This window comes from Salvelinus namaycush, chromosome 28, assembly GCF_016432855.1.
Source record: "Salvelinus namaycush isolate Seneca chromosome 28, SaNama_1.0, whole genome shotgun sequence".
NCBI classification, from domain to species: Eukaryota; Metazoa; Chordata; class Actinopteri; order Salmoniformes; family Salmonidae; genus Salvelinus; species Salvelinus namaycush.
Window position 1 is genome coordinate 8,383,262 of NC_052334.1, and position 24,887 is coordinate 8,408,148.

The 24,887-nt window shown below is 45.1% G+C and overlaps 1 protein-coding gene across 1 annotated transcript in view; it reads left to right on the forward strand.

The window, feature by feature from the left end:
• The window catches only part of LOC120023017 (otoferlin-like), a 49,286-nt gene extending 24,548 nt beyond the window's left edge, over positions 1-24,738 (forward strand). The window contains exons 21-41 of the mRNA XM_038966968.1: positions 29-190; positions 422-541; positions 905-1,066; positions 1,316-1,478; positions 1,594-1,664; positions 1,772-1,804; positions 1,930-2,058; positions 2,227-2,302; positions 15,059-15,168; positions 18,412-18,549; positions 19,253-19,390; positions 19,600-19,727; positions 19,968-20,138; positions 20,782-20,942; positions 21,179-21,321; positions 21,551-21,639; positions 22,847-22,945; positions 23,044-23,285; positions 23,533-23,711; positions 23,943-24,043; positions 24,558-24,738. Of these exons, the coding sequence (XP_038822896.1) occupies positions 29-190; positions 422-541; positions 905-1,066; positions 1,316-1,478; positions 1,594-1,664; positions 1,772-1,804; positions 1,930-2,058; positions 2,227-2,302; positions 15,059-15,168; positions 18,412-18,549; positions 19,253-19,390; positions 19,600-19,727; positions 19,968-20,138; positions 20,782-20,942; positions 21,179-21,321; positions 21,551-21,639; positions 22,847-22,945; positions 23,044-23,285; positions 23,533-23,711; positions 23,943-24,043; positions 24,558-24,738 (2,796 nt within the window). The remainder of the gene's footprint in view (positions 1-28; positions 191-421; positions 542-904; positions 1,067-1,315; positions 1,479-1,593; positions 1,665-1,771; positions 1,805-1,929; positions 2,059-2,226; positions 2,303-15,058; positions 15,169-18,411; positions 18,550-19,252; positions 19,391-19,599; positions 19,728-19,967; positions 20,139-20,781; positions 20,943-21,178; positions 21,322-21,550; positions 21,640-22,846; positions 22,946-23,043; positions 23,286-23,532; positions 23,712-23,942; positions 24,044-24,557) is intronic.
• Positions 24,739-24,887: the final 149 nt, after the last annotated feature.

The following is a 24,887-nucleotide window of genomic DNA, read 5'->3' on the forward strand; positions in this document are numbered from 1 at the left end:
TTCCTGTTATGTTACGATGTGACTCCAGGGCAAAGCAGAGTTCATGGGCAGGACTTTCGCCAAGCCCATAACCAAGATGGCTGACGAACACTACGGACCTCCACGTTTCCCTCCCCAACTAGAGTACTACCAGATCTATAGGGGGAATTGCACCGCTGGAGAGATGCTGGCAGCCTTCGAACTGCTGCAGGTGAGCTGGCAATAGATTATTTGTCCCAAAGTGGAGGGAAATTGATTGTGGGACAAATAAAGGTAGAAGTTGAACGAACTTTTACTTTCAAAGTTGATGTATTCTGAGATTTCCTAGGTTAATAATAGTAAAACTAAATATTATTTCTGCCAGTCATGTGACAATAGATTATTTGATTAGACCCAAATGAATCAGTAATGTTGATGTCTGTAACGTCTGTTCATGTTTCAGATTGGTCCGCATGGTAAAGCTGACCTGCCGCCCATCGACGGTCCTACAGACATGGACCGTGGTCCCATCCTACCTGTCCCTCTGGGCATCAGACCAGTCCTTAGCAAGTACAGGATTGAGGTGGGAGTTAACCTCCTCTTAGTGTACAGGAAGTGTAGCTGTCAATATTGCTGTAACATTTAGGAAATGCTTATGTACTGCTTATGAATGTGTTATGAATGGGTTATGAATGCGTTATGAATATGTTATGAATGTGTTATGTGTTATGAATGGGTATGAACAGGTTATGAATGGGTTATGAATATGTTATGAATGTGTTATGTGTTATGAATGGGTATGAACAGGTTATGAATGGGTTATGAATATGTTATGAATGAGTTATGAATGTGTCATGAAAGGTTATGAATGTGTCATTAATGGTTATGAAGGCCTGATGTAGGTACCCTTTAAATAAAGTGTTACTGAAATGTTCCCCGTTTCCAGGTGCTGTTCTGGGGGCTCAGGGACCTGAAGAGAGTCAACCTAGCCGCGGTGGACAGGCCTCGTGTGGACATAGAATGTGCCGGTAAAGGGGTCCAGTCTTCCCTGATCCAGAACTACAAGAAAAATCCTAACTTCGGCACCCTGGTTAAGATGTTTGAGGTGGTAAGTTCTCTTTAAAATCATTCCATCATTCACCTGGTTCTCGCCTAATAACAACCAAAATATGACGACTTTCCCATGAAGTTGTGATATCGTCATGGAAACGAAATCTTTACCTTACTGTAACAGAGATCAGTTGGTTGTAATGTGGCTATATGAAATCTTCTCAACCAGAAAACCGTTTTACAACAAGGAAATTACACCATGTGCCAAATGTGACCCATTTATTTCCTGTGAACTTACGTTCTCCAGGATCTGCCTGAGAATGAGCTGCTCCACCCTCCCCTGAACATCAGAGTGGTGGACTGCAGAGCGTTCGGTCGCTACACCTTAGTGGGGAACCATGCTGTCACCACACTACGCAAGTTCATCTACCGGGCAGCAGACAAGCAAGCCAACAACTGGAACACTCAAGGTACACACACATGCACACATACATGCACCCCTCGTAGTGCCCTTACACTTTGCCCAGGTCGGGAAGATAAATTATTTGTACAAATGTTACTCATGCAGTCTTTCTCCTCCACCAGAGGAGATCATTGTCAACTACGAGCCAGAACCCTCCATCAAGAAGATGGAGACCATGGTTAAGCTGGACTCTGTAAGATCTCACACCATTACATTCATGTTCATTTGAATAATCAACTTGAATAAAACCTCCTGAGTTGTAATATGGCCGATATGATATGTTTTGTGGTCTTTTTTCAGGGGTCTGATGCGGTGGTTAAAATTGAGGTAGGTGTTACGTCTCTGTTAATGTTAAAAGCATTTGTAGGTGAATGTTTATTTGTTAAAGGTTGTACAGTAGTTTAAAATAGTCAAAGGGATATTGCAACCTGTAATATAACCTGACATTGATGTTGTAGGAGGATGATAAAGGAGGGAAGAAGAAGAAGAGAAAGAAGGGAGGAGACGAGGTGGAGGAGGAAGAGTTTGATGAGAGCATGTTGGATTGGTGGTCAAAGTACTTCGCCTCGATCGAAACTCTGATGGAGGTGAGGCCATCCGTGAAAATGGCATTGATTTTTTTTGTACAGAATGTAAACTTGTAAACAATTAAACATCATTATCATCTTATGGCTACATTTGGATACTCATGAATTCATTTTTAAAGGGATCCTTTCTGTGCATGTCATATTATTGGTTTGTGTGTGACTCGGTAGATTCTCAAGGCTCAGGAGGCAGCTATGGCAGATGCTGAGGAGAAAGAGGACCAAGATATTTCTGCTGAGGGTGGAGGTAACAAATGCTATCCTACACTGTGAAAAACACCAGAGCAGTAGATCTAGCACATCTAGGATTTATCTATACACATTTTATAGAAATATACATATTTTTATGTATCTTCAATATGTTTTCATGTTAATGTTGCTGATGTTTATTCATTTGGTAGAGATTGAAAATGTAAGAAACCTTAAAGTATTGTAGATAGTCCAGCATAATCATGAATCTTTGCATATTGATAATTGGACTTTAAAGTAGAACGTAATTATTGCAGTCGAAGGGAATTATCAGGTTGTGTACTATGTTCACTTTCATGTCACTACTATACAGTATGTGCTGTCCTCTTGGAATCAGGACAACCCATACCACTAACCCTTCCCATTATCCCTGACCTCTCTGTCATAGTTAATCTCTGCATACATTTACACAGACACAAATCCATTATGCCAGTCATGAAAGTTGGCTATGAAAAATATGAACAATGTTACGAATAAAACAAACACAAATAGTTAAGTATAGCTTTGAATTAACATGATACATAAAACAGTTTATATAAAACTAACTTAAACAAATATTTTTGGAATCCCAAATGCACTATTATGCAGAGATTGTGTGCAAAGTTTTTGACCTATTGGCTAAATGTTGTATTAGTTATTCTGAAAGGTCTGTTGCACTGGCATTCACAGTGGCGATTTCAACATGAACATATTGGTAGGGCAAGCTTAATCAACAAAGCTCATGATATGCATAGAAACAAGTACACTACACCGGCTACACATTGAATCCACTAATAACTAATCCCAAAATTTGTTTTGAGCCACACACAAACATTGTAATGTTTGGGTTATGATCAGTTTATGGCTACTTCCCATATCTTTAACTCTTATTGCACGGAAGACCATGACAGTCGCACACTTTTATAGTCAACTAGCTAGTAATCAGTCTGCAATATTGCGACACTGCATACGTCTGCTAGTTACAAAGGGGCCCGGTTAACAATATGTAACATTTATAACGCTATTCCCTCGCTTCATCGATTGCACAGCTCCAGTTTCATCAAAGATACAGTGGCTTGCGAAAGTAATGCCCTTTGGCATTTTTCCTATTTTGTTGCCTTACAACCTGGAATTAAAATAGATTTTTGGGGGGTTTGTATCATTTGATTTACACAACATGCCACCACTTTGAAGATGCAAAATATTTTTTATTGTGAAACAAACAAGAAATAAGACAAAAAAACAGAAAACTTGAGCGTGCATAACTATTCACCCCCCAAAGTCAATACTTTGTAGAGCCACCTTTTGCAGCAATTACAGCTACAAGTCTCTTGGGGTATGTCTCTATAAGCTTGGCACATCTAGCCACTGGGATTTCTGCCCATTCTTCAAGGCAAAACTGCTCCAGCTCCTTCAAGTTGGATGGGTTCCGCTAGTGTACAGCAATCTTTAAGTCATACCACAGATTCTCAATTGGATTGAGGTCTGGGCTTTGACTAGGCCATTCCAAGACATTTAAATGTTTCCCCTTAAACCACTCGAGTGTTGCTTTAGCAGTATGCTTAGGGTCATTGTCCTGCTGGAAGGTGAACCTCCGTCCCAGTCTCAAATCTCTGGAAGACGGAAATTTCCCTGTATTTAGCGCCATCCATCATTCCTTCAATTCTGACCAGTTTCCCAGTCCCTGCCGATGATGAGAGGTGTTGGGATTTTAAATATTAGTCTCATCTGACCAGAGTACCTTCTTCCATATGTTTGGGGAGTCTCCCACATGCCTTTTGGCAAACACCAAACGTGTTTGCTTATTTTTTTCTTTAAGCAATGGCTTTTTTCTTGCCACTCTTCCGTAAAGCCCAACTCTGTGGAGTGTACGGCTTAAAGTGGTCCTATGGATACTCCAATCTCCGCTGTGGAGCTTTGCAGCTCCTTCAGGGTTATCTTTGGTCACTTTGTTGCCTCTCTGATTAATGCCCTCCTTGCCTGGTCTGTGAGTTTTGGTGGGCAGCCCTCTCTTGGCAGGTTTGTTGTGGTGCCATATTCTTTCCATTTTTTAATAATGGATTTAATGGTGCTCCATAGGATGTTCAAAGTTTCCCAACCCTGATCTGTACTTCTCCCCAACTTTATCCCTGACCTGTTTGGAGAGCTCTTTGGTCTTCATGGTGCCGCTTGCTTGATGGTGCCACTTGCTTAGTGGTGTTGCAGACTCTGGGGCCTCTCAGAACTGGTGTATATTTACTGAGATCATGTGGCAGATCATTTGACACTTAGATTGCACACAGGTGGACTTTATTGAACTAATTATGTGACTTCTGAAGGTAATTTATTGCACCAGATCTTATTTAGGGGCTTCATAGCAAAGGGGGTGAATACATATACACCCACCACTTTTCCATTTTTTTTTTTTTGAATTTTCTGAAACAAGTTATTTTCTTCATTTGACTTCACCAATTTGGACAATTTTGTGTATGTCCATTACATGAAAATCCAATAAAAATCAATTTAAATTAAATGTTGTAATGCAACAAAATAGGAAAAACGCCAAGGGGGATGAATACTTTTGCAAGGTACTGTATTTATAACTAACCCTTCTTCTACATGTAGTTCTATGGGTATTACAGTCTGCCATCAAACATCAACACTGTAGCCTATAGGGTATTATAGCCAGCCTACCTGAAAACAGATGCTAGCCACTGCTCCATGATCCACCACCAACTACTCCACTTGAATCTTCTTTTCCAGCTTGCTCTATTTTAATGGATGGCCATATTTTCAAGTTTAGGTGGCTAACGAGCACCAATACGTTTCATCTCTACATTTCCTTCATAACACTAAAGTTTGAAAGTGATTTGTTAGGACATAGTTAAGCTTGTCGACATGTTTCAGCTAGCTAAGTTACCTAGCTCTGTAATTTCTCTGTTTCCCCTCCACCACGAGCGAGGCTAAAACAGCTGCATTTAGGAGCTGCCTTAAAACCTCTTAAACGTAATGGCAAAATGTTGATTTCCGCCTAAATAAACATACCCAAAACGAACTACTATTCATGTGTAATTACAAAGTGGCATATGTCTGTAAATGACATAATTCCAGTGCTATTACATATTTGCAATCCCTAAATGCTAGTTGTTCAGTATAAAAACACAATTTCTACCATATCAGCCTCACTCAAACATTGTGGTGGTGTCGGGGGACATACAGGGGATATCCAAGTGTTTTTTCAACCTCTCCAAAGTGCCTGAACGTTTAGCCTAGGCATATCCAATGTATTGGTCCCACATACAAATGAACTGTTTACAAAAACAATATAAAAGCAACAGAGTTACATGAAAAAATATATATAAAATGTCTTATCAAACACAAACACGTGTCCTTCACTAAAAAAGGTGCAAAAATAGAAATAAGCTGAACTATTTCCAAATGGCATTCATGTTGGTTTTACATCCCAGGTGTAGATGATTAGATTTCACTTTCACCATAGCTTGTGCATGTCGTGATAGTCTTTGAAGAAGTCCCTCTCTGACCAGGGAACAAAAAGCGAACTGGTATTTCGGACAGAAGATCTGGCATTTCACCCTTTTTTTCCCACTGTGTTTTATGCAATGTATGCTGTTCTTTCTTTTGTATTTGGCATGTGTATTTAGATAGTGGCGCTCACCATTTCCAACACCAGTTGCTCTCGGGAGGCCAACTGGGAGAGAGGGGTTTGATATTTTGCTTTGGCCATCTGCTTGTGGAGAATGAAAGCATTTACTGTAGCAATGTCCACAGTGGTAAAGAAATGTCTTATACCACTTCCTGGTCTTGTGGAGGACCTGGTAGTAGCCTATCAGAGCATCAGCTAGGTCGACACCCCCCATGCTGGCATTGTAGTCCTTCACAGAATCAGGAATGGGGACACTCTTCCTCACTCATGCTCCAATGGAATTTTTCACCCTCCTTGGGACATGGTCGTTATTGAATGCCTTATGCTGTGTGGTGAGCTTGGTTACTTACCTAGTGTCCTTCCATTTCACAAAAAGCAGCTTGTTAGTCCTGATCCAACGTATGGTCCCCCTCTTCGCTGTCTTTGTCATGTTGTTTACCTTGGTCTTGGGGAAACCGATTCTGTTAGGACTAATGGTGCCACAAGCCCCTATTTTCTTTTCCAAGGCGTCTATGAAAAGTGGATGTAGAACCGTCAGACGGGGTGATTGACATAGCAGTGGGGGGTGAAGACCTTGACCGTTCGGGGGCGCTTGCTGGGGAGGGGTGGTTCCCAAACGTCATCATCCAAATCCTCTGCATCCTCCACTCTGTGGTGAATAAAATGAAGGAGTATATTGTTGTAAAACACACAAAATTACAGTTGACTAAATTTACAAAACAACAAGCCTAAACTTTATCTGTAACCTTTATTTAACTAGGCAAGTCAGGCAAAACCGGCCAAACCTGGACGACGCTGTGGCAAATTGTGCGCCGCCCTATGGGACTCACAATCACAACATAGAAGGTGTGAAGTACAAACATACACACTATGCAAACAGTAACACTTTGGAGACAAAGACAGAGGTGAGAACCACAAATGAACAAAGACCATGAGAGTTCAGTGACCTCTCCAATGACCATGAGAGTTTAGTGTCCTCTCCAATGACCATGAGAGTTTAGTGACCTCTCCAATGACCATGAGAGTTTAGTGACCTCTCCAATGACCATGAGAGTTTAGTGACCTCTCCAATGACCATGAGAGTTTAGTGACCTCTCCAATGACCATGAGAGTTTAGTGTCCTCTCCAATGACCATGAGAGTTTAGTGTCCTCTCCAATGACCATGAGAGTTTAGTGTCCTCTCCAATGACCATGAGAGTTTAGTGACCTCTCCAATGGCCATGAGAGTTTAGTGACCTCTCCAATGACCATGAGAGTTTAGTGACCTCTCCAATGACCATGAGAGTTTAGTGACCTCTCCAATGACCATGAGAGTTTAGTGTCCTCTCCAATGACTATGAGAGTTTAGTGTCCTCTCCAATGACCATGAGAGTTTAGTGTCCTCTCCAATGACCATGAGAGTTTAGTGTCCTCTCCAATGACCATGAGAGTTTAGTGAACTCTCCAATGGCCATGAGAGTTTAGTGACCTCTCCAATGACCATGAGAGTTTAGTGACCTCTCCAATGACCATGAGAGTTTAGTGACCTCTCCAATGACCATGAGAGTTTAGTGACCTCTCCAATGACCATGAGAGTTTAGTGACCTCTCCAATGGCCATGAGAGTTTAGTGACCTCTCCAATGACCATGAGAGTTTAGTGACCTCTCCAATGACCATGAGAGTTTAGTGACCTCTCCAATGGCCATGAGAGTTTAGTGACCTCTCCAATGTTACAAGGATGAAACTTAGAACTAATATGAAACAGACAATAACTACTTTGTAATTATATAACATTGTAATTACTTGTTACATGGGCCAATGTAAACTAAATCCAAAGCACAAAAAGTAGACAACTTCTAAAAAACTAAATACATATAGTAAATTAGCTATATAAAGTCATGAAAATAATTTACTTACAGATCTAAAAGTGGATCCAATCCTTCTAGAAAGCAATCTTTGTTGGACGAGTCGGAAATCCTCTTTTTAGGTTCCTGTTCGATATTCTTAGTTTTTACCTCCCCCCTTGAGAAGCCATCTTTTATGCTAAAGCGATTCAATTAAATCAATGAAATCTATTTACAATGTAATGTAGCGTGCTCGGTGCGTTCCGTCTCTGAGCCAGATAGCAATAGTTCACATTACACATAAAAGGTTCTAGGCCTTGCTTTGTCCCACCCAGGTCAAATGCATATCCCTGGAAAGCTTACCTCATTGGCTAAAGTACTGTCAAGGTGCATAGTAGCCAATCCCCTGTGTAATGGATGCCTACGGCGCGTAAGCAGGCAACGTCATATTTGTGATGCGCAAAGACATAGTCACTCCGTGGACATTGAATGTTGCCATTAAGTCATACATCATCAGATAACATGGCAATAGGCTAGATTTGTTCCTACCAACCTAAGGATTAATTTGATACCCCCTGTGTAGTTATAACTCAAACAAAGACCAAATCGAAGCTTACCTTGTAAGATGTTTGCTGTTTGGTGAAAACGTTGTTTATCAATAACGGTAGGTCACAGGCAGAGAAATAAAACTATGGGGACTTTACATTTACATTTACAAAACAAGAATACAATGGGAAAGCGACTACGTGTAACGGTGTTCCTCCTCCTCTTCATACGAAGAGGAGTAGTGATTTGACCAAAGTGCAGCGGGTTGTGAATACATAATGATTTATTAAATCAAACGATGAAACACGAAAACAAACACTTGGAAGGATTTTACAAAATAACAAAACGGAGTAGACAGACCTGGACATGGAACTTACATAAAATACACGCAGAACTCACGAACAGGAACAGACTACATAAACCGAGACAGTCCCGTGTGGCGCGACAAACACTGACACAGACGACAACCACCCACCAACAAACAGTGAGAACAATCTACCTTAATATGACTCTCAATCAGAGGAAACGTCAAACACCTGCCTCTAATTGAGAGCCATACCAGGCAACCCAAAACCAACATAGAAACAGAAAACATAGACTGCCCACCCAAAACTCACGCCCTGACCAATAAACACATACCAAACAGAAAACAGGTCAGGAACGTGACAGAACCCCCCCCCTCAAGGTGCGAACTCCGGGCGCACCCCTACAACTCAAGGGGAGGGTCTGGGTGGGCATCTGTCCGCGGTGGCGGCTCCGGCGGTGGACGAGGACACCACTCCACCACTGTCTTTGTCCCCCTCCTTAGCGTCCTTTGAGTGGCGACCCTCGCCCCCGACCATGGTCCAGGAACCTTCACTAAGGCCCCTCCTACATAGAGGAGACAGCTCAGGACAGAGAGGTAGCTCAGGACAGAGAGGTAGCTCAGGACAGAGAGGTAGCTCAGGACAGAGAGGTAGCTCCGGACAGAGAGGTAGCTTAGGACAGAGGGACAACTCTGTACTAATGGCAGCTCCGGACTGAGTGGCAGCTCCGGACTGGGTGGCAGCTCCGGACTGAGTGGCAGCTCCGGACTGAGTGGCAGCTCCGGACTGAGTGGCAGCTCCGGACTGAGTGGCAGCTCATGACTGGAGGGCAGCTCATGACTGGAGGGCAGCTCATGACTGGAGGGCAGCTCATGACTGGAGGGCAGCTCATGACTGGAGGGCAGCTCATGACTGTAGGGCAGCTCATGACTGTAGGGCAGCTCATGACTGTAGGGAAGCTCTGGCAGCTCCTGACTGGCTGGCGGTTCTGGCAGCTCCTGACTGGCTGGCGGCTCTGGCAGCTCCTGACTGGCTGGCGGCTCTGGCAGCTCCTGACTGGCTGGCGGCTCTGGCAGCTCCTGACTGGCTGGCGGCTCTGGCAGCTCCTGACTGGCTGGCGGCTCTGGCGGCTCCTGACTGACGGACGGCTCTAGCGGCTCCTGACTGACGGACGGCTCTAATGGCTCGGGACAGACGGGCGGCTCTAATGGCTCGTGGCAGACGGATGGCTCAGAAGGCGCTGGGCAGACGGATGGCTCAGAAGGCGCTGGGCAGACGGATGGCTCAGACGGCGCTGGGCAGACAGATGGCTCAGACGGCGCTGGGCAGACAGATGGCTCAGACGGCGCTGGGCAGACAGATGGCTCAGACGGCGCTGGGCAGACAGATGGCTCAGACGGCGCTGGGCAGACAGATGGCTCAGACGGCGCTGGGCAGACAGATGGCTCAGACGGCGCTGGGCAGACAGATGGCTCAGACGGCGCTGGGCAGACAGATGGCTCAGACGGTGCTGGGCAGACAGCCGACTCTGACCTGCTGAGGCGCACAGTAGGCCTGGTGCGTGGTGCCGGAACTGGTGGTACCGGACTGGAGACACGCACCTCAAGGCTAGTGCGGGGAGCAGGAACAGGGCACACTGGACTCTCGATGCGCACTATAGGCCTGGTGCGTGGTACCGGAACTGGAGGTACCGGGCTGAGGGCACGCACCTCAGGGCGAGTGCGGGGAGAAGGAACAGTGCGTACAGGGCTCTGGAGACGCACAGGAGGCTTGATGCGTGGTGCCGAAACTGGAGGCACTGAGCTTGAGACACGCACCACAGGGAGAGTGCGTGGAGGAGGAACAGGGCTCTGGAGACGCACTGGAAGCCTGGTGCGTGGTGTAGTGTTGATAATTCGTTTTACTTGAGACAGGAGACCAAGTGGAGACATAGGACGAGGTGGATAATTTTATAATAAGGCAGGTTTATTCAAGTGTAAAAATATTATGCAAAGCGTGCAGCACGGCTCTTTCTATCTGATCCGTATGGGGTCGTCAGGAAAAGAGAGAGTTTCCACAGTAGTACAGTTTTATATATAGACAACAAGCAAAGTAGGTTGATCTGCGAGTCTGGCCTTCCGATTGGACGATCTGGGTCTTGGGTAGTCCTGTACAGGCCTGGTGTCCACGTTCCATTGGTTCCTGAGGTAGTTCTTTGTCTGGAGCTCCAACCCTGAGTTGTGTGTGTCTGAGTGATTGTCATGGGGGAGGGGAGTTGTGGGTGTCGTGCATTTGTCCAATGAGTCCAGCTTATGTCCAATATAAAAGGGAGTGTGTATATTGTGTCAACCATAGCTAATGTTGAGAAGTTGTTAAAACAAGTTACCAATATCTAATACAATTCCTTACAGTAGGCACTGGTGGTACTGAGCTGGGGCGGGAAGGTGGCGCCGGATATACCGGACCGTGTAGGCGTGCTGGCTCCCTTGAGCACTGAGCCTGCCCAACCTTACCTGGTTGTATACTCCCCGTCGCCTGACCAGTGCTGGGAGGTGGAATAACCCGCACCGGGCTATGTAGGCGAACCGGGGACACCATGCGTAAGGCTGGTGCCATGTAAGCCGGCCCAAGGAGACGTACTGGTGGCCAGATATGTAGAGCCGGCTTCATGGCACTTGGCTCAATGCTCAATCTAGCCCTACCAGTGCGGGGAGGTGGAATAACCCGCACCGGGCTATGCACACGTACAGGAGACACCGTGCGCTCTACTGCGTAACACGGTGTCTGCCCGTACTCCCGCTCTCCACGGTTAGCCTGGGAAGTGGGCGCAGGTCTCCTACCTGCCCTAGACCCACTACCTCTTAGCCCCCCCCCAAGAAATTTTTGGGTTGTACTTGCGGGCTTTTCGGGCTTCCGTGCTAGACGTGTCCCCTCATAACGCCGGTTCCTCTCTCCGGTTTCCTCCCTCTCCGAGCTGCCTCCAGCTGTTCCCATGGGTGGCGATTCACTTCAACTTTAGCCCATGGTCCTTTTCCTTCCATGATTTCCTCCCAAGACCAGAAATCCTGCTTTGTGTGCTGTCCGTTAACCCGCTGCTTGATCCGGGTTTGGTGGGTGATTCTGTAACGGTGTTCCTCCTCCTCTTCATACGAAGAGGAGGAGTAGTGATTTGACCAAAGTGCAGCGGGTTGTGAATACATAATGATTTATTAAATCAAACGATGAAACACGAAAACAAACACTTGGAAGGATTTTACAAAATAACAAAACGGAGTAGACAGACCTGGACATGGAACTTACATAAAATACACGCAGAACTCACGAACAGGAACAGACTACATAAACCGAGACAGTCCCGTGTGGCGCGACAAACACTGACACGGACGACAACCACCCACCAACAAACAGTGAGAACAACCTACCTTAATATGACTCTCAATCAGAGGAAACGTCAAACACCTGCCTCTAATTGAGAGCCATACCAGGCAACCCAAAACCAACATAGAAACAGAAAACATAGACTGCCCACCCAAAACTCACGCCCTGACCAATAAACACATACCAAACAGAAAACAGGTCAGGAACGTGACAGAACCCCCCCCCTCAAGGTGCGAACTCCGGGCGCACCCCTACAACTCAAGGGGAGGGTCTGGGTGGGCATCTGTCCGCGGTGGCGGCTCCGGCGGTGGACGAGGACACCACTCCACCACTGTCTTTGTCCCCCTCCTTAGCGTCCTTTGAGTGGCGACCCTCGCCCCCGACCATGGTCCAGGAACCTTCACTAAGGCCCCTCCTACATAGAGGAGACAGCTCAGGACAGAGAGGTAGCTCAGGACAGAGAGGTAGCTCAGGACAGAGAGGTAGCTCAGGACAGAGAGGTAGCTCCGGACAGAGAGGTAGCTTAGGACAGAGGGACAACTCTGTACTAATGGCAGCTCCGGACTGAGTGGCAGCTCCGGACTGGGTGGCAGCTCCGGACTGAGTGGCAGCTCCGGACTGAGTGGCAGCTCCGGACTGAGTGGCAGCTCCGGACTGAGTGGCAGCTCATGACTGGAGGGCAGCTCATGACTGGAGGGCAGCTCATGACTGGAGGGCAGCTCATGACTGGAGGGCAGCTCATGACTGGAGGGCAGCTCATGACTGGAGGGCAGCTCATGACTGTAGGGCAGCTCATGACTGTAGGGCAGCTCATGACTGTAGGGAAGCTCTGGCAGCTCCTGACTGGCTGGCGGTTCTGGCAGCTCCTGACTGGCTGGCGGCTCTGGCAGCTCCTGACTGGCTGGCGGCTCTGGCAGCTCCTGACTGGCTGGCGGCTCTGGCAGCTCCTGACTGGCTGGCGGCTCTGGCAGCTCCTGACTGGCTGGCGGCTCTGGCGGCTCCTGACTGACGGACGGCTCTAGCGGCTCCTGACTGACGGACGGCTCTAATGGCTCGGGACAGACGGGCGGCTCTAATGGCTCGTGGCAGACGGATGGCTCAGAAGGCGCTGGGCAGACGGATGGCTCAGAAGGCGCTGGGCAGACGGATGGCTCAGACGGCGCTGGGCAGACAGATGGCTCAGACGGCGCTGGGCAGACAGATGGCTCAGACGGCGCTGGGCAGACAGATGGCTCAGACGGCGCTGGGCAGACAGATGGCTCAGACGGCGCTGGGCAGACAGATGGCTCAGACGGCGCTGGGCAGACAGATGGCTCAGACGGCGCTGGGCAGACAGATGGCTCAGACGGTGCTGGGCAGACAGCCGACTCTGACCTGCTGAGGCGCACAGTAGGCCTGGTGCGTGGTGCCGGAACTGGTGGTACCGGACTGGAGACACGCACCTCAAGGCTAGTGCGGGGAGCAGGAACAGGGCACACTGGACTCTCGATGCGCACTATAGGCCTGGTGCGTGGTACCGGAACTGGAGGTACCGGGCTGAGGGCACGCACCTCAGGGCGAGTGCGGGGAGAAGGAACAGTGCGTACAGGGCTCTGGAGACGCACAGGAGGCTTGATGCGTGGTGCCGAAACTGGAGGCACTGAGCTTGAGACACGCACCACAGGGAGAGTGCGTGGAGGAGGAACAGGGCTCTGGAGACGCACTGGAAGCCTGGTGCGTGGTGTAGGCACTGGTGGTACTGAGCTGGGGCGGGAAGGTGGCGCCGGATATACCGGACCGTGTAGGCGTACTGGCTCCCTTGAGCACTGAGCCTGCCCAACCTTACCTGGTTGTATACTCCCCGTCGCCTGACCAGTGCTGGGAGGTGGAATAACCCGCACCGGGCTATGTAGGCGAACCGGGGACACCATGCGTAAGGCTGGTGCCATGTAAGCCGGCCCAAGGAGACGTACTGGTGGCCAGATATGTAGAGCCGGCTTCATGGCACTTGGCTCAATGCTCAATCTAGCCCTACCAGTGCGGGGAGGTGGAATAACCCGCACCGGGCTATGCACACGTACAGGAGACACCGTGCGCTCTACTGCGTAACACGGTGTCTGCCCGTACTCCCGCTCTCCACGGTTAGCCTGGGAAGTGGGCGCAGGTCTCCTACCTGCCCTAGACCCACTACCTCTTAGCCCCCCCCCAAGAAATTTTTGGGTTGTACTTGCGGGCTTTTCGGGCTTCCGTGCTAGACGTGTCCCCTCATAACGCCGGTTCCTCTCTCCGGTTTCCTCCCTCTCCGAGCTGCCTCCAGCTGTTCCCATGGGTGGCGATTCACTTCAACTTTAGCCCATGGTCCTTTTCCTTCCATGATTTCCTCCCAAGACCAGAAATCCTGCTTCGTGCGCTGTCCGTTAACCCGCTGCTTGATCCGGGTTTGGTGGGTGATTCTGTAACGGTGTTCCTCCTCCTCTTCATACGAAGAGGAGGAGTAGTGATTTGACCAAAGTGCAGCGGGTTGTGAATACATAATGATTTATTAAATCAAACGATGAAACACGAAAACAAACACTTGGAAGGATTTTACAAAATAACAAAACGGAGTAGACAGACCTGGACATGGAACTTACATAAAATACACGCAGAACTCACGAACAGGAACAGACTACATAAACCGAGACAGTCCCGTGTGGCGCGACAAACACTGACACGGACGACAACCACCCACCAACAAACAGTGAGAACAACCTACCTTAATATGACTCTCAATCAGAGGAAACGTCAAACACCTGCCTCTAATTGAGAGCCATACCAGGCAACCCAAAACCAACATAGAAACAGAAAACATAGACTGCCCACCCAAAACTCACGCCCTGACCAATAAACACATACCAAACAACAGAAAACAGGTCAGGAACGTGACACTACGTATACTTTATTAGATCAAGCAATTCTTTAAATAAAATAAAATTGGGTGTTAACTGTTATATTGTTGTGACATGAAATAACAGAATTGCAAATCTCCTGGATATTGATGGGGCTGTTCACTGACTGTTCATATTCATATTGTTTTTACAACTTTCACCCCTCACCCCTTGTTCCCTAACCTATACTCAGAGATCAAACCTGATGACCCTCCTGTCAAAGGAAAGAAAGGAAAAGGAAAGGACAAGAGGAGGCCTGGAGACATGCCAGAGAAGAAGAAGCACAAACTCAATGAGCTGCAGGTATGTGGCTACTCAATACCACCCAGCGAGCAAAACTGATTACAGTGCCTTCAGAAACTATTCATACCCCTTGACTTACTCCACATTTTGTTGTGTAACAGCCTGAATTAAAAATGGATTAAAAATATATATAATCTCACCCGTCTACACACAATACCGCATAATGACAGTTAAAAATTAACACATTTATAGAAAATGAAATGCAGAAATATCTCATTTACATGAGTATTCACACCCCTGGGCCAATACTTTATAGAAACACATTTGGCTGTGATTACTGCTGTGAGTCTTTTGGGGAGTAAGTCTAAGAGCTTCGCACACCTGAATTACAATATTTGCCCATTATTCTTTTTCAAATTCTTCAAGCTCTGTCAAGTTGATTGTTGATTATGTATATATATATATATATATATACTTTGCTCCGTTCATCTTTCCCTCGATGCTGACTAGTCTCCCAGTCCCTGCCGCTGAAAAACATCCCCACAGCATGATGCTGCCACCACCATGGTGCCCGGTTTCCGCCAGACGTGACGCTTGGCATTCAGGCCAAAAAGGTCAATCTTGGTTCCATCAGACCAGAGAATCTTGTTACTCATGGCCTGAGAGTCATTTAGGTGCCTTGTGGCAAACTCCAAGCAGGCTGTCATGTGTCTTTTACTGAGGAGTGGCTTCCATCTGGTCACTCTACCACAAAGGCCTGATTGGTGGAGTGCTGCAGAGATGGTTGTCCTTCTGGAAGGTTTTCCCATCTCCACAGAGGAACTCTGGATGCTCTGTCAGAGTGACCATCGAGTTCTTGGTCACCTCCCTGACCAAGGCCCTTCTCCCCCGATTGCTCAGTTTGGCCGGACGGCCAGCTCTAGTATGTATGTATGTATGTATGTATGTATGTATGTATGTATGTATGTATGTATGTATGTATGTATGTATGTATGTATGTGTGTATGTGTGTGTGTGTGTGTGTGTGTGTGTGTGTGTGTGTGTGTGTGTGTGTGTGTGTGTGTGTGTGTGTGTGTGTGTGTGTGTGTGTGTGTGTGTGTGTGTGTATGTATGTATGTATGTATGTATGTATGTATGTATGTATGTATGTATGTATGTATGTATGTACTTTTTCCACATTTTGTTACGTTACAGCCTTGTTCTAAAATGGATAAAAAATATATATATCCTCATCAATCTACACACAATACCCCATAATGACAAAGCTAAAACAGGTTTTTAGAAATCTCTGCAAATGTATTAAAAATAAAAAACAGAAATACCTTATTGACCGAGGTATTCAGACCCTTTGCTATGGGACTCGACATTGAGCTCAGGTGTATCCTGTTTCCATTGATCATCCATGAGATGTTCCTACAACTTGATTGGAGTCCATCTGTGGTAAATTCAATTGACTGGACATGATTTGGAAAGTGAAGGGGTCTGAATACTTTCCGAATGTACTGTACACACACTGAGTATATAAAACATTAAGAACACCTGCTCTTTCCATGACATAGACTGACCAGGTGAATCTAGGTGAATCCAGGTGAAAGCTATGATCCCTTATTGATGTCCCTTATTGGTGTCACTTCAGTCAGTGTAGATGAAGGGGTGGAGACAGGTGAAAGAAGGATTTTTAAGCCTTGAGACAAATGAGACAAGGATTGTGCATGTGTGGCATTCGGAGGGTGAATGGGCAAGACACAAAATGTAAGTGCCTTTGAACAGGGTATGGTAGTAGGTGCCAGGCGCACCGGTTTGTGTCAAGAACTGCAAACCTGCTGAGTTTTTCACGCTCAACAGTTTCCTGTGTGTATCAAGAATGCCCAAAGGACATCCAGCCAACTTGAAACAACTGTGGGAAGCATTGGAATCAACATGGGCCAGCATTCCTGTTGAACTCTTTTGACACCTAGATTCCATGCCCCGATGAATTAAGGCTGTTCTGAGGGTATAAGGGAGGGGATGCAACTCAATATTAAAAAGGTGTTCCTAATGGTTGGCATACTCAGTGTATATACATACATACACACATGCATACATACTGTATATACGCGTTGCTAGACAGCCATTTTCAAGTCTTGCCATAGATTTTCAAGACGATTTAAGTCAAAACTGTAACTAGGCCACTCAGGAACATTCAATGTTGTCTTCGTAAGCAACTCCAGTGTAGATTTGGCCTTGTGTTTTAGATTATTGTTCTGCTGAAAGGTGAATATGTCTACCAGTGTCTGTTGGAAAGCAGACCGAACCAGGTTTTCTTCTAGGATTTTGCCTGTGCTTGTAGCTATATTCTGTTTCTTTTTATCATCAAAAAAACCTCCATAGTCCTTACCGATGACAAGCATACCCATAATTTAATGCACCCACCACCATGCTTGAAAATATGAAGGGTTGTTTTGTTGTGTTGGATTTGCCCCAAACATACTGTATAACGCATTGTATTCAGGACAAAAAGTTAATTTCTTTGCCACATTTTTGCAGAAGTACTTAAGTGCCTTGTTGCAAACAGGATTCATGTTTTGGAATATTTTTATTCTGTACAAGCTTCCTTCTTTTACTCTGTAATGTAGGTTAGTATTGTGGAGTGACTACAGTATTGTTGATACAGCCTCAGTTTTCTCATATCACAACCATTAAACTGTAACTGTTTTGGCCTCATGGTGAAATCCCTGAGCGGTTTCCTTCCTCTCCGGCAACTGAGTTAAGAAGGACACGTATCTTTGTAGGGATTGGGTGTATTGATACACCATCCAAAGTGTAATTAATAACTTCACCATGCTCAAAGGGATATTCAGCGTCTGATTTTTTTATTCTTACACATCTGCCAATTGGTTCCCTTTTTTGCGAGCCATTGAAAAACCTTCCTGGTCTTTGTGGTTGAATCTGTGCCTGAAATACACTGCTCGATTGAGGGACCCTACAGATAATTGTATGTGCGGGATACAGAGATGCAGTAGTCATTAAAAAGTATTGAACACCGAATGACTCCATGCAACTTATTATGTGACTTGTTAAGCACATTTTTACTCCTGAACTTATTTTGGCTTGCCATAACAAAAGGGTTTGAATACATTTCAGCTTTAATTTTTTTAATTAATTTCAAAGATGTTCTACAAACAAAATTACACTGTGACATTATGGGGTATTGTGTGTAGATCAGTGACACAGAATCTCAATTTAACCAATTTTAAATTCAGGCTGTTCAAAACAGAGGTCTGGGCAAATACTTTATAGTCTGTTTTTGTATTTCCTCATTAGGTGTACCCCAAGGAGTTGGAGAAGGAGTTTGATAACTTTGAAGACTGGCTTCACACCTTCAACCTGTTCAGAGGGAAGGCAGGAGACGACGACGACCAGAACATGGCGGATGAGGACAGGATTATTGGCAAATTCAAAGTAAAACCCCTTTCACACAGAGGGCCTTACCTTCTTCTTACCTTCTTCTTTGTCAGCGACGGAAGAGAGAAGGAAGTAGACTGGTCTCAGATCTTAGTTGTTCAATGGCTATAGGAGTTGTCTATTGGAGTTGTCTATATGAGTTGTCTATTGGAGTTGTCTATAGGAGTTGTCTATTGGAGTTGTCTATAGGAGTTGTCTATTGGAGTTGTCTATTGGAGTTGTCTATAGGAGTTGTCTATTGGAGTTGTCTATAGGAGTTGTCTATTGGAGTTGTCTATAGGAGTTGTCTATACAGCATACAAATGTCTGGGACCAGGTTAGGAAGAAACTATACTGAGCATACGGAGTCCATTATTTTGTTGAATACCACACCCCACCCAATCCTAATATAGCGATGTGACATGAAATAACAGAGTTGCATGCAAAGGGTAAGCCCTTAGTTTAAGGGTTTCTAAAATCCCCTATGGGAAAAATGAATGGTGGAAAAACGATTGGAACCATTTCCCTGTTTGACCGCTAGGTTTTATGGGTATTATGACACCTCCACTGTGGCTCTGTATTTCAATTGAATGTATCTCCCCCTTTCCAGAATCTAACACAATTGTGCATGTCTGTTGTGTTTCAGGGCTGTCTGTGCATGTACAAGGCGTTGGATTAGATGTGATTGTATTAACTCTGTGTGTATCTGTTTGTGTTTCAGGGTTCTCTGTGCATGTACAAAGTGCCAGTGTCAGATGAGATGCAGAGGGAGATGGGCTTCGACTCCAACATGGGCATGTTCCAGAACATTCCAACCAACGACCCAATCAACGTTGTAGTCCGGGTCTATATCATCAGGGTCGGTACACAACACAAAACTACACTACACTGCACAACACTACACTACACTTCACTGTCTACACTTCACTACACTACACTGTACTAAGTACTACTTACAATCCTAAATTTCCGAATTAATCTGGGAAGCTACAGACATTAGACTATCCTATGATTATTAACATGTAATGTCTTGATTGTCAAATAAAACCAAATAAAACATTTCTAAAGGCAACTGATCTGCATCCAGCGGATATCAATGGAAAAGCTGATCCGTACATCGCCATAAAACTAGGAAGATCAGACATCAAAGACAAAGAGAACTACCTCTCCAAGCAACTCAACCCTATCTTTGGCAAGTAAGTGGAGAAACTCTAAATGCAATATTTCGTCCATTTCCGCTAACATTCATGATGAATTAATGAATTCTTAATAGCATACGAGCTAGCCAAGTAATTTACTCTGAAGACTGGCGCTGCTTGTATAGTTATAGCTTGTATAGTTATAGCTTGCGCATTTAAAGTGTAAACATGTTGAAAATAATAACCATAAGTTGTGACCAAAGACTTAAAAAATGTCATTTATTTTGAACCCATCAGATCTTTTGATATCGAAGCCACATTTCCCATGGACTCTACACTAACAGTGTCCGTCTATGACTGGGACTTAGTGGGCACTGACGACCTGATTGGGGAGACTAAACTGGATCTGGAGAACCGTTACTACAGCAAGCACAGAGCCATATGTGGCCTCCCATCCAAATATGCCGTGTAAGTACTATTACAGTAGCCTGACGACTCACTAAATTCTTCCGCTGCTCTGTCGTTCGCTACATACTTTAGTCTGACACTGACATCATTGAAGTCATTTGTGGTAACGAGGGGCACGAGGGGCGTTTTACAAAACAAAGTCATCAGTGATTGGATCGTCTCTAACCAATCAGAGTATCAAAGCCAATGACGAATTCTCAAACCGCCACTTCACACACGTGTGTTCTGGCTCTGGCCCAATCACACGGCCCCAAATGTGTTTGCATCGGTGAAGGGTCGGTGAGGTACTCAGATCCAGACTCATTGCAGGGAAGAAACTAATGTGGTCGTGGCGTAGCGTTTGGCCAGAGCAAGGAGTCTGGGTAGCCAGACAACTATTACAGCAAGCACAGAGCAAAATGTGGCATCGCATCCAAATATGCTATTTAAGAACTATTACAGCAAGCACAGAGCAAAATGTGGCATCGCATCCATTTAGGTGAACCCTCTCTTTTGCCTATAAATATATGTACAACACAGGATCCTGTACATGATCCAATTCAGGACTGACCTAGATAAATAAACCATACATAAATAAATATCCAATATCTTAGAACTGCATACAATTTGTTTGTCTCCATCTTTATTTTTTTCGTCCCTGTAGCCATGGCTACAATGTGTGGCGGGACCCCCTGAAGCCAACCCAGATCCTGGCCAAGCTGTGTAAAGAGGGCAAGCTGGACGGGCCCCACTATGGCCCTGGAGGACGGGTCAAGGTGGCCAACAGGATCTTCATGGGCCCAACCGAGATCGAAGATGAAAATGGTACTGTATAGAGTACAACACAACAACATTACCTGAAATGCTTTTCTACCCTCACCTGTTGGTTACTGTACAACCAATCATATTTTTCTCTGCCTGGCTGAAGTACCCCGTTATGTACAACTGATCTTATGAGCTTTCCCTGTGGGTAGGCTAGGTAGTACTCGACTTGTCTAGTACCCCAGGTTGACAACTACTGCTGTACTGTCTGTCTGGGTTGCTCTGGTGATGTTCCTTAGGTCTGAAGAAGCAGACAGATGAGCACCTGGCCCTGACTGCGCTGAAGCACTGGGAGGATATCCCCAGGGTGGGCTGTAAACTCATCCCAGAACATGTGGAGACCAGGCCACTCCTCAACCCTGACAAGCCTGGCATCGAACAGGTACTGTAGAACAAGGTTGCCTTTAAGCCAGTGCTTGCTAAATGCCCAAGTGCCTGCTTCAGTGTTTCAAATGATCCACCTGGTGAAGGTAGTAAAGCAAATATAAAGTACAGTAAAGTAAAGATGACACATGTTCCATGTGAATGTAGGCCTGATTGATTAGGTTTGATTGCTGTGTAGTTGAATTGTATCTCACCCCATGTTTATCTGTGTGTTTCTCTTTGTGTAGGGGAGGATTGAGATGTGGGTGGACATGTTCCCCAAGGATATGCCTGCACCTGGACCAGCCATTGATATCGCACCCAGAAAACCAAAGAAGTATGTTCTAGTACAATGTAATGTGCTTTAAAAAAAAACATTTAGTAAGAGAATTTGAAAAGTGAAATAAAAGTTATGAGGAATGTGCATTGTCGGCAGGGTTAGATATCAGTAATACACTGTATATTAGTGGGGCGAGGGTCAGCTGTTTGTTCACCCGCACCCACCCGCAACTGCTAATAACCCATCCGCAATGCCCAACTATATGTGATAAAGTGAAAATCTGAGGCCCTCACCCGACCCCAACACTCTAACATAGAAATGCACTGTGGGCTTAACCCACTGTTCCGAGGCCGTCATTGTAAATAAGAAGTTGTTCTTAACTGACTTGCCTAGTTAAATAAAAGAAATGTGTTTCCCTGGAAGACTAAGTAAACCCTTGCTCACCACAATAATGTCATAAATCTCTAGAATTAATGTTTCAATATAGTTGACATCTGTAAAGTTTTCTGCTTCTTTCGTGGATCAAAAACGTCTAGGGACCGGGGAGAAGAAATAAAACACATCAGTTTGACTGGTTGTAAGGAAAGTTGTGAAAATGACCCAAAATTATTCTGATAAGATTTCTTTTCAGCTTGGATGCGTATTTTATGTGGTTAAAATACTATCAGCTTTTATGATGCTGATAAAGATAGCACCTCATAGAGATTTTGTATAGCGCCTTTCAATCATCACACATAACACAGCCGCACTGCTATCATCCTCTTTTACCACTTCACCAAATCTTTCCTCAACTTTAGTCTACTGTTCTGGCCCTCCCTTCTCCTTATTTTCAACTCTCCATTTCGCAGCTTTTCTCTTATTGAATTAAACTCCGACATTGTCCTTTTTGCCTCCATGGATCGAATGCCAAGAGTGTGCAAATATGTCATCAAGGAAAAGGGTGGCTACTTCGAAAAATCTAAATATAAAATATATTTTGATTTGTTTAACACTTTTTTGGTTACTACATGATTCCATATGTGTTATTTCATAGTTTTGATGTCTTCACTATTATTCTACAATGTAGAAAATAGTCAGAATAAAGAAAAACCCTTGAATGAGTAGGTGTGTACATACTTTTGACTGGTACTGTATATATATCAGTAAATTCACAATTTTATATGATAAGATATATCACATAACAGAGATTTTAAAAACACAAAATGCAACCAAAATGTTACTGTGCCTCACTGATGTGACACTGAGGTGTTTGGTCGTCGGGCAGGTTTGAACTGAGGGTGATTATCTGGAACACAGACGAGGTCATTCTGGAGGATGATGACATCTTCACGGGAGAAAAGTCCAGTGATATCTTCGTGCGGGGGTAAATAATGTTTCCTTTGAAAGTATCTATGTTTTTCTAACTTCTGGAGGTGTACTAAATATTAAAACCATTTCTTCTTCTTCTTCTTCATTCAACAGCTGGCTGAAGGGTCAGCAGGAGGACAAGCAGGACACAGACGTCCACTACCACTCCCTGACAGGGGAGGGTCTCTTCAACTGGCGCTTCATCTACCCGTTTGACTACCTACAGGCCGAGGAGAAGATCGTCATCTCTAAGAAGGAGTCTATGTTCGCCTGGGACGAGACTGAGTATAAGATCCCTGCTCGTCTCAACCTACAAGTCTGGGATGCTGATCACTTCTCTGCAGATGACTTCTTAGGTGGAGTGATTTAATTTCCCTCTACTAAACATTCACCATAATGATTTTCTGAGCTGTAAATGTTGGTCCTTCTGTGAATTTAACATTTCAGACTAGGGCTACTTTTTTTTATATTGAATTTGTATTCTGGGACATGGAAAGTACTGTTGTGGCAGTCATAACAACAACATCAACATAACAACAACAACAGCTGAGAAACCTTTATGCATATCGAATAAATATGCATGATATTTTTGTCTATTCCTAGGCGCCATTGAGCTGGATCTGAACCGTTTCCCTCGTGGAGCGAAGACAGCCAAGCAGTGCTCCATCAACATGGTGCTGAACGAACAGGATATTCCCATGGTGTCCATCTTCAAACAGAGGAGGATCAAGGGCTGGTGGCCCTTCCTGGCCAGAGATGAGAATGACGAGTTTGAACTCACTGTATGTAGTGTGGACTGGATTAAACACAGTAAACTATACACTTGACAAAATGGTGTCTTTGATTAAACAAAGCGTGACAATTGAGTTACATTGTGAAGAAACTAGCTGAGTTAAAGACTGAACAGAGGTCAGTTTGGAAATGTAACAGATCAGTCAAAAGATAAAGAATCACTCCTTTGTATACTGTATGAACCCCAGTGTTTGGTAGTGATGTTGTTTGTGTCTTTGCAGGGGAAAGTGGAAGCAGAGCTGCAGCTGATGACTGCAGAGGAGGCTGAGAAGAACCCAGTAGGTGAAGGACGCAACGAACCTGAACCCCTGGAGAAACCCAAGTAAAAGCACCATTAACCTACCACTAAGCTAACAAATACAGTGTCAAATGTTGGTGCCAACTCAATGTATTTCAACGAGGAAGGTTGAAGTGGGGAAGGGACAGGAGTGGGGAAGGGACAGGAGCATGAATTTTTTTGCACTAAAACAGGTTGCACTTAAACAAAGCTCTACCATGCAGTCAGAACGCACCCTCGTCAGAACGCACCCTAATGTAAAGGTCCATTTGATTATTAAACATAACAATTATGGAAGAGAGAAAGGGTCTTTTATGAAATTGCTTTGACTAAGTACTGAATTTGAACAGGGATGATCATACTGGCCAATACAGAGCATCAGCAGTCCAGTTACTAAAATAACCTTTCTTTATGCCATCATTTTTATGTGTTTGTTTATATTTAGAGCAAACCGGACCTGTATCTTAAAGTCATATTTGGTAATCCTCTGTGTCTCTGTTTGATGTCCTTATAAGGCATTAGCGCAGTCTAACCAACCAACCCTGTCTCTCTCTCCCAGCCGTCCAGACACAGCCTTCCTGTGGTTCCTTATGCCTTTCAAGGCCATCAAAAACCTCATCTGCAACCAGTACTTCTGGCTCACGGTCAAGTTAGTTGTAGCCCTGCTGCTGGTGCTCATCCTGGGCCTCTTCATATACAGCATGCCTGGATACATGGTCAAGAAGCTAATGGGGGCTTGAGAAGTGGAAAATCTTAAAAGGGATAGTTACTCAACAACTTCCAAACTCAATAATATATTCAACGACTTGTTTTCAGTAACAAGCATCCCCTCTTCTCATGGAGTCCCTGTAATGTTTTTGCCATTTGACAAGACAATCGTACACACACC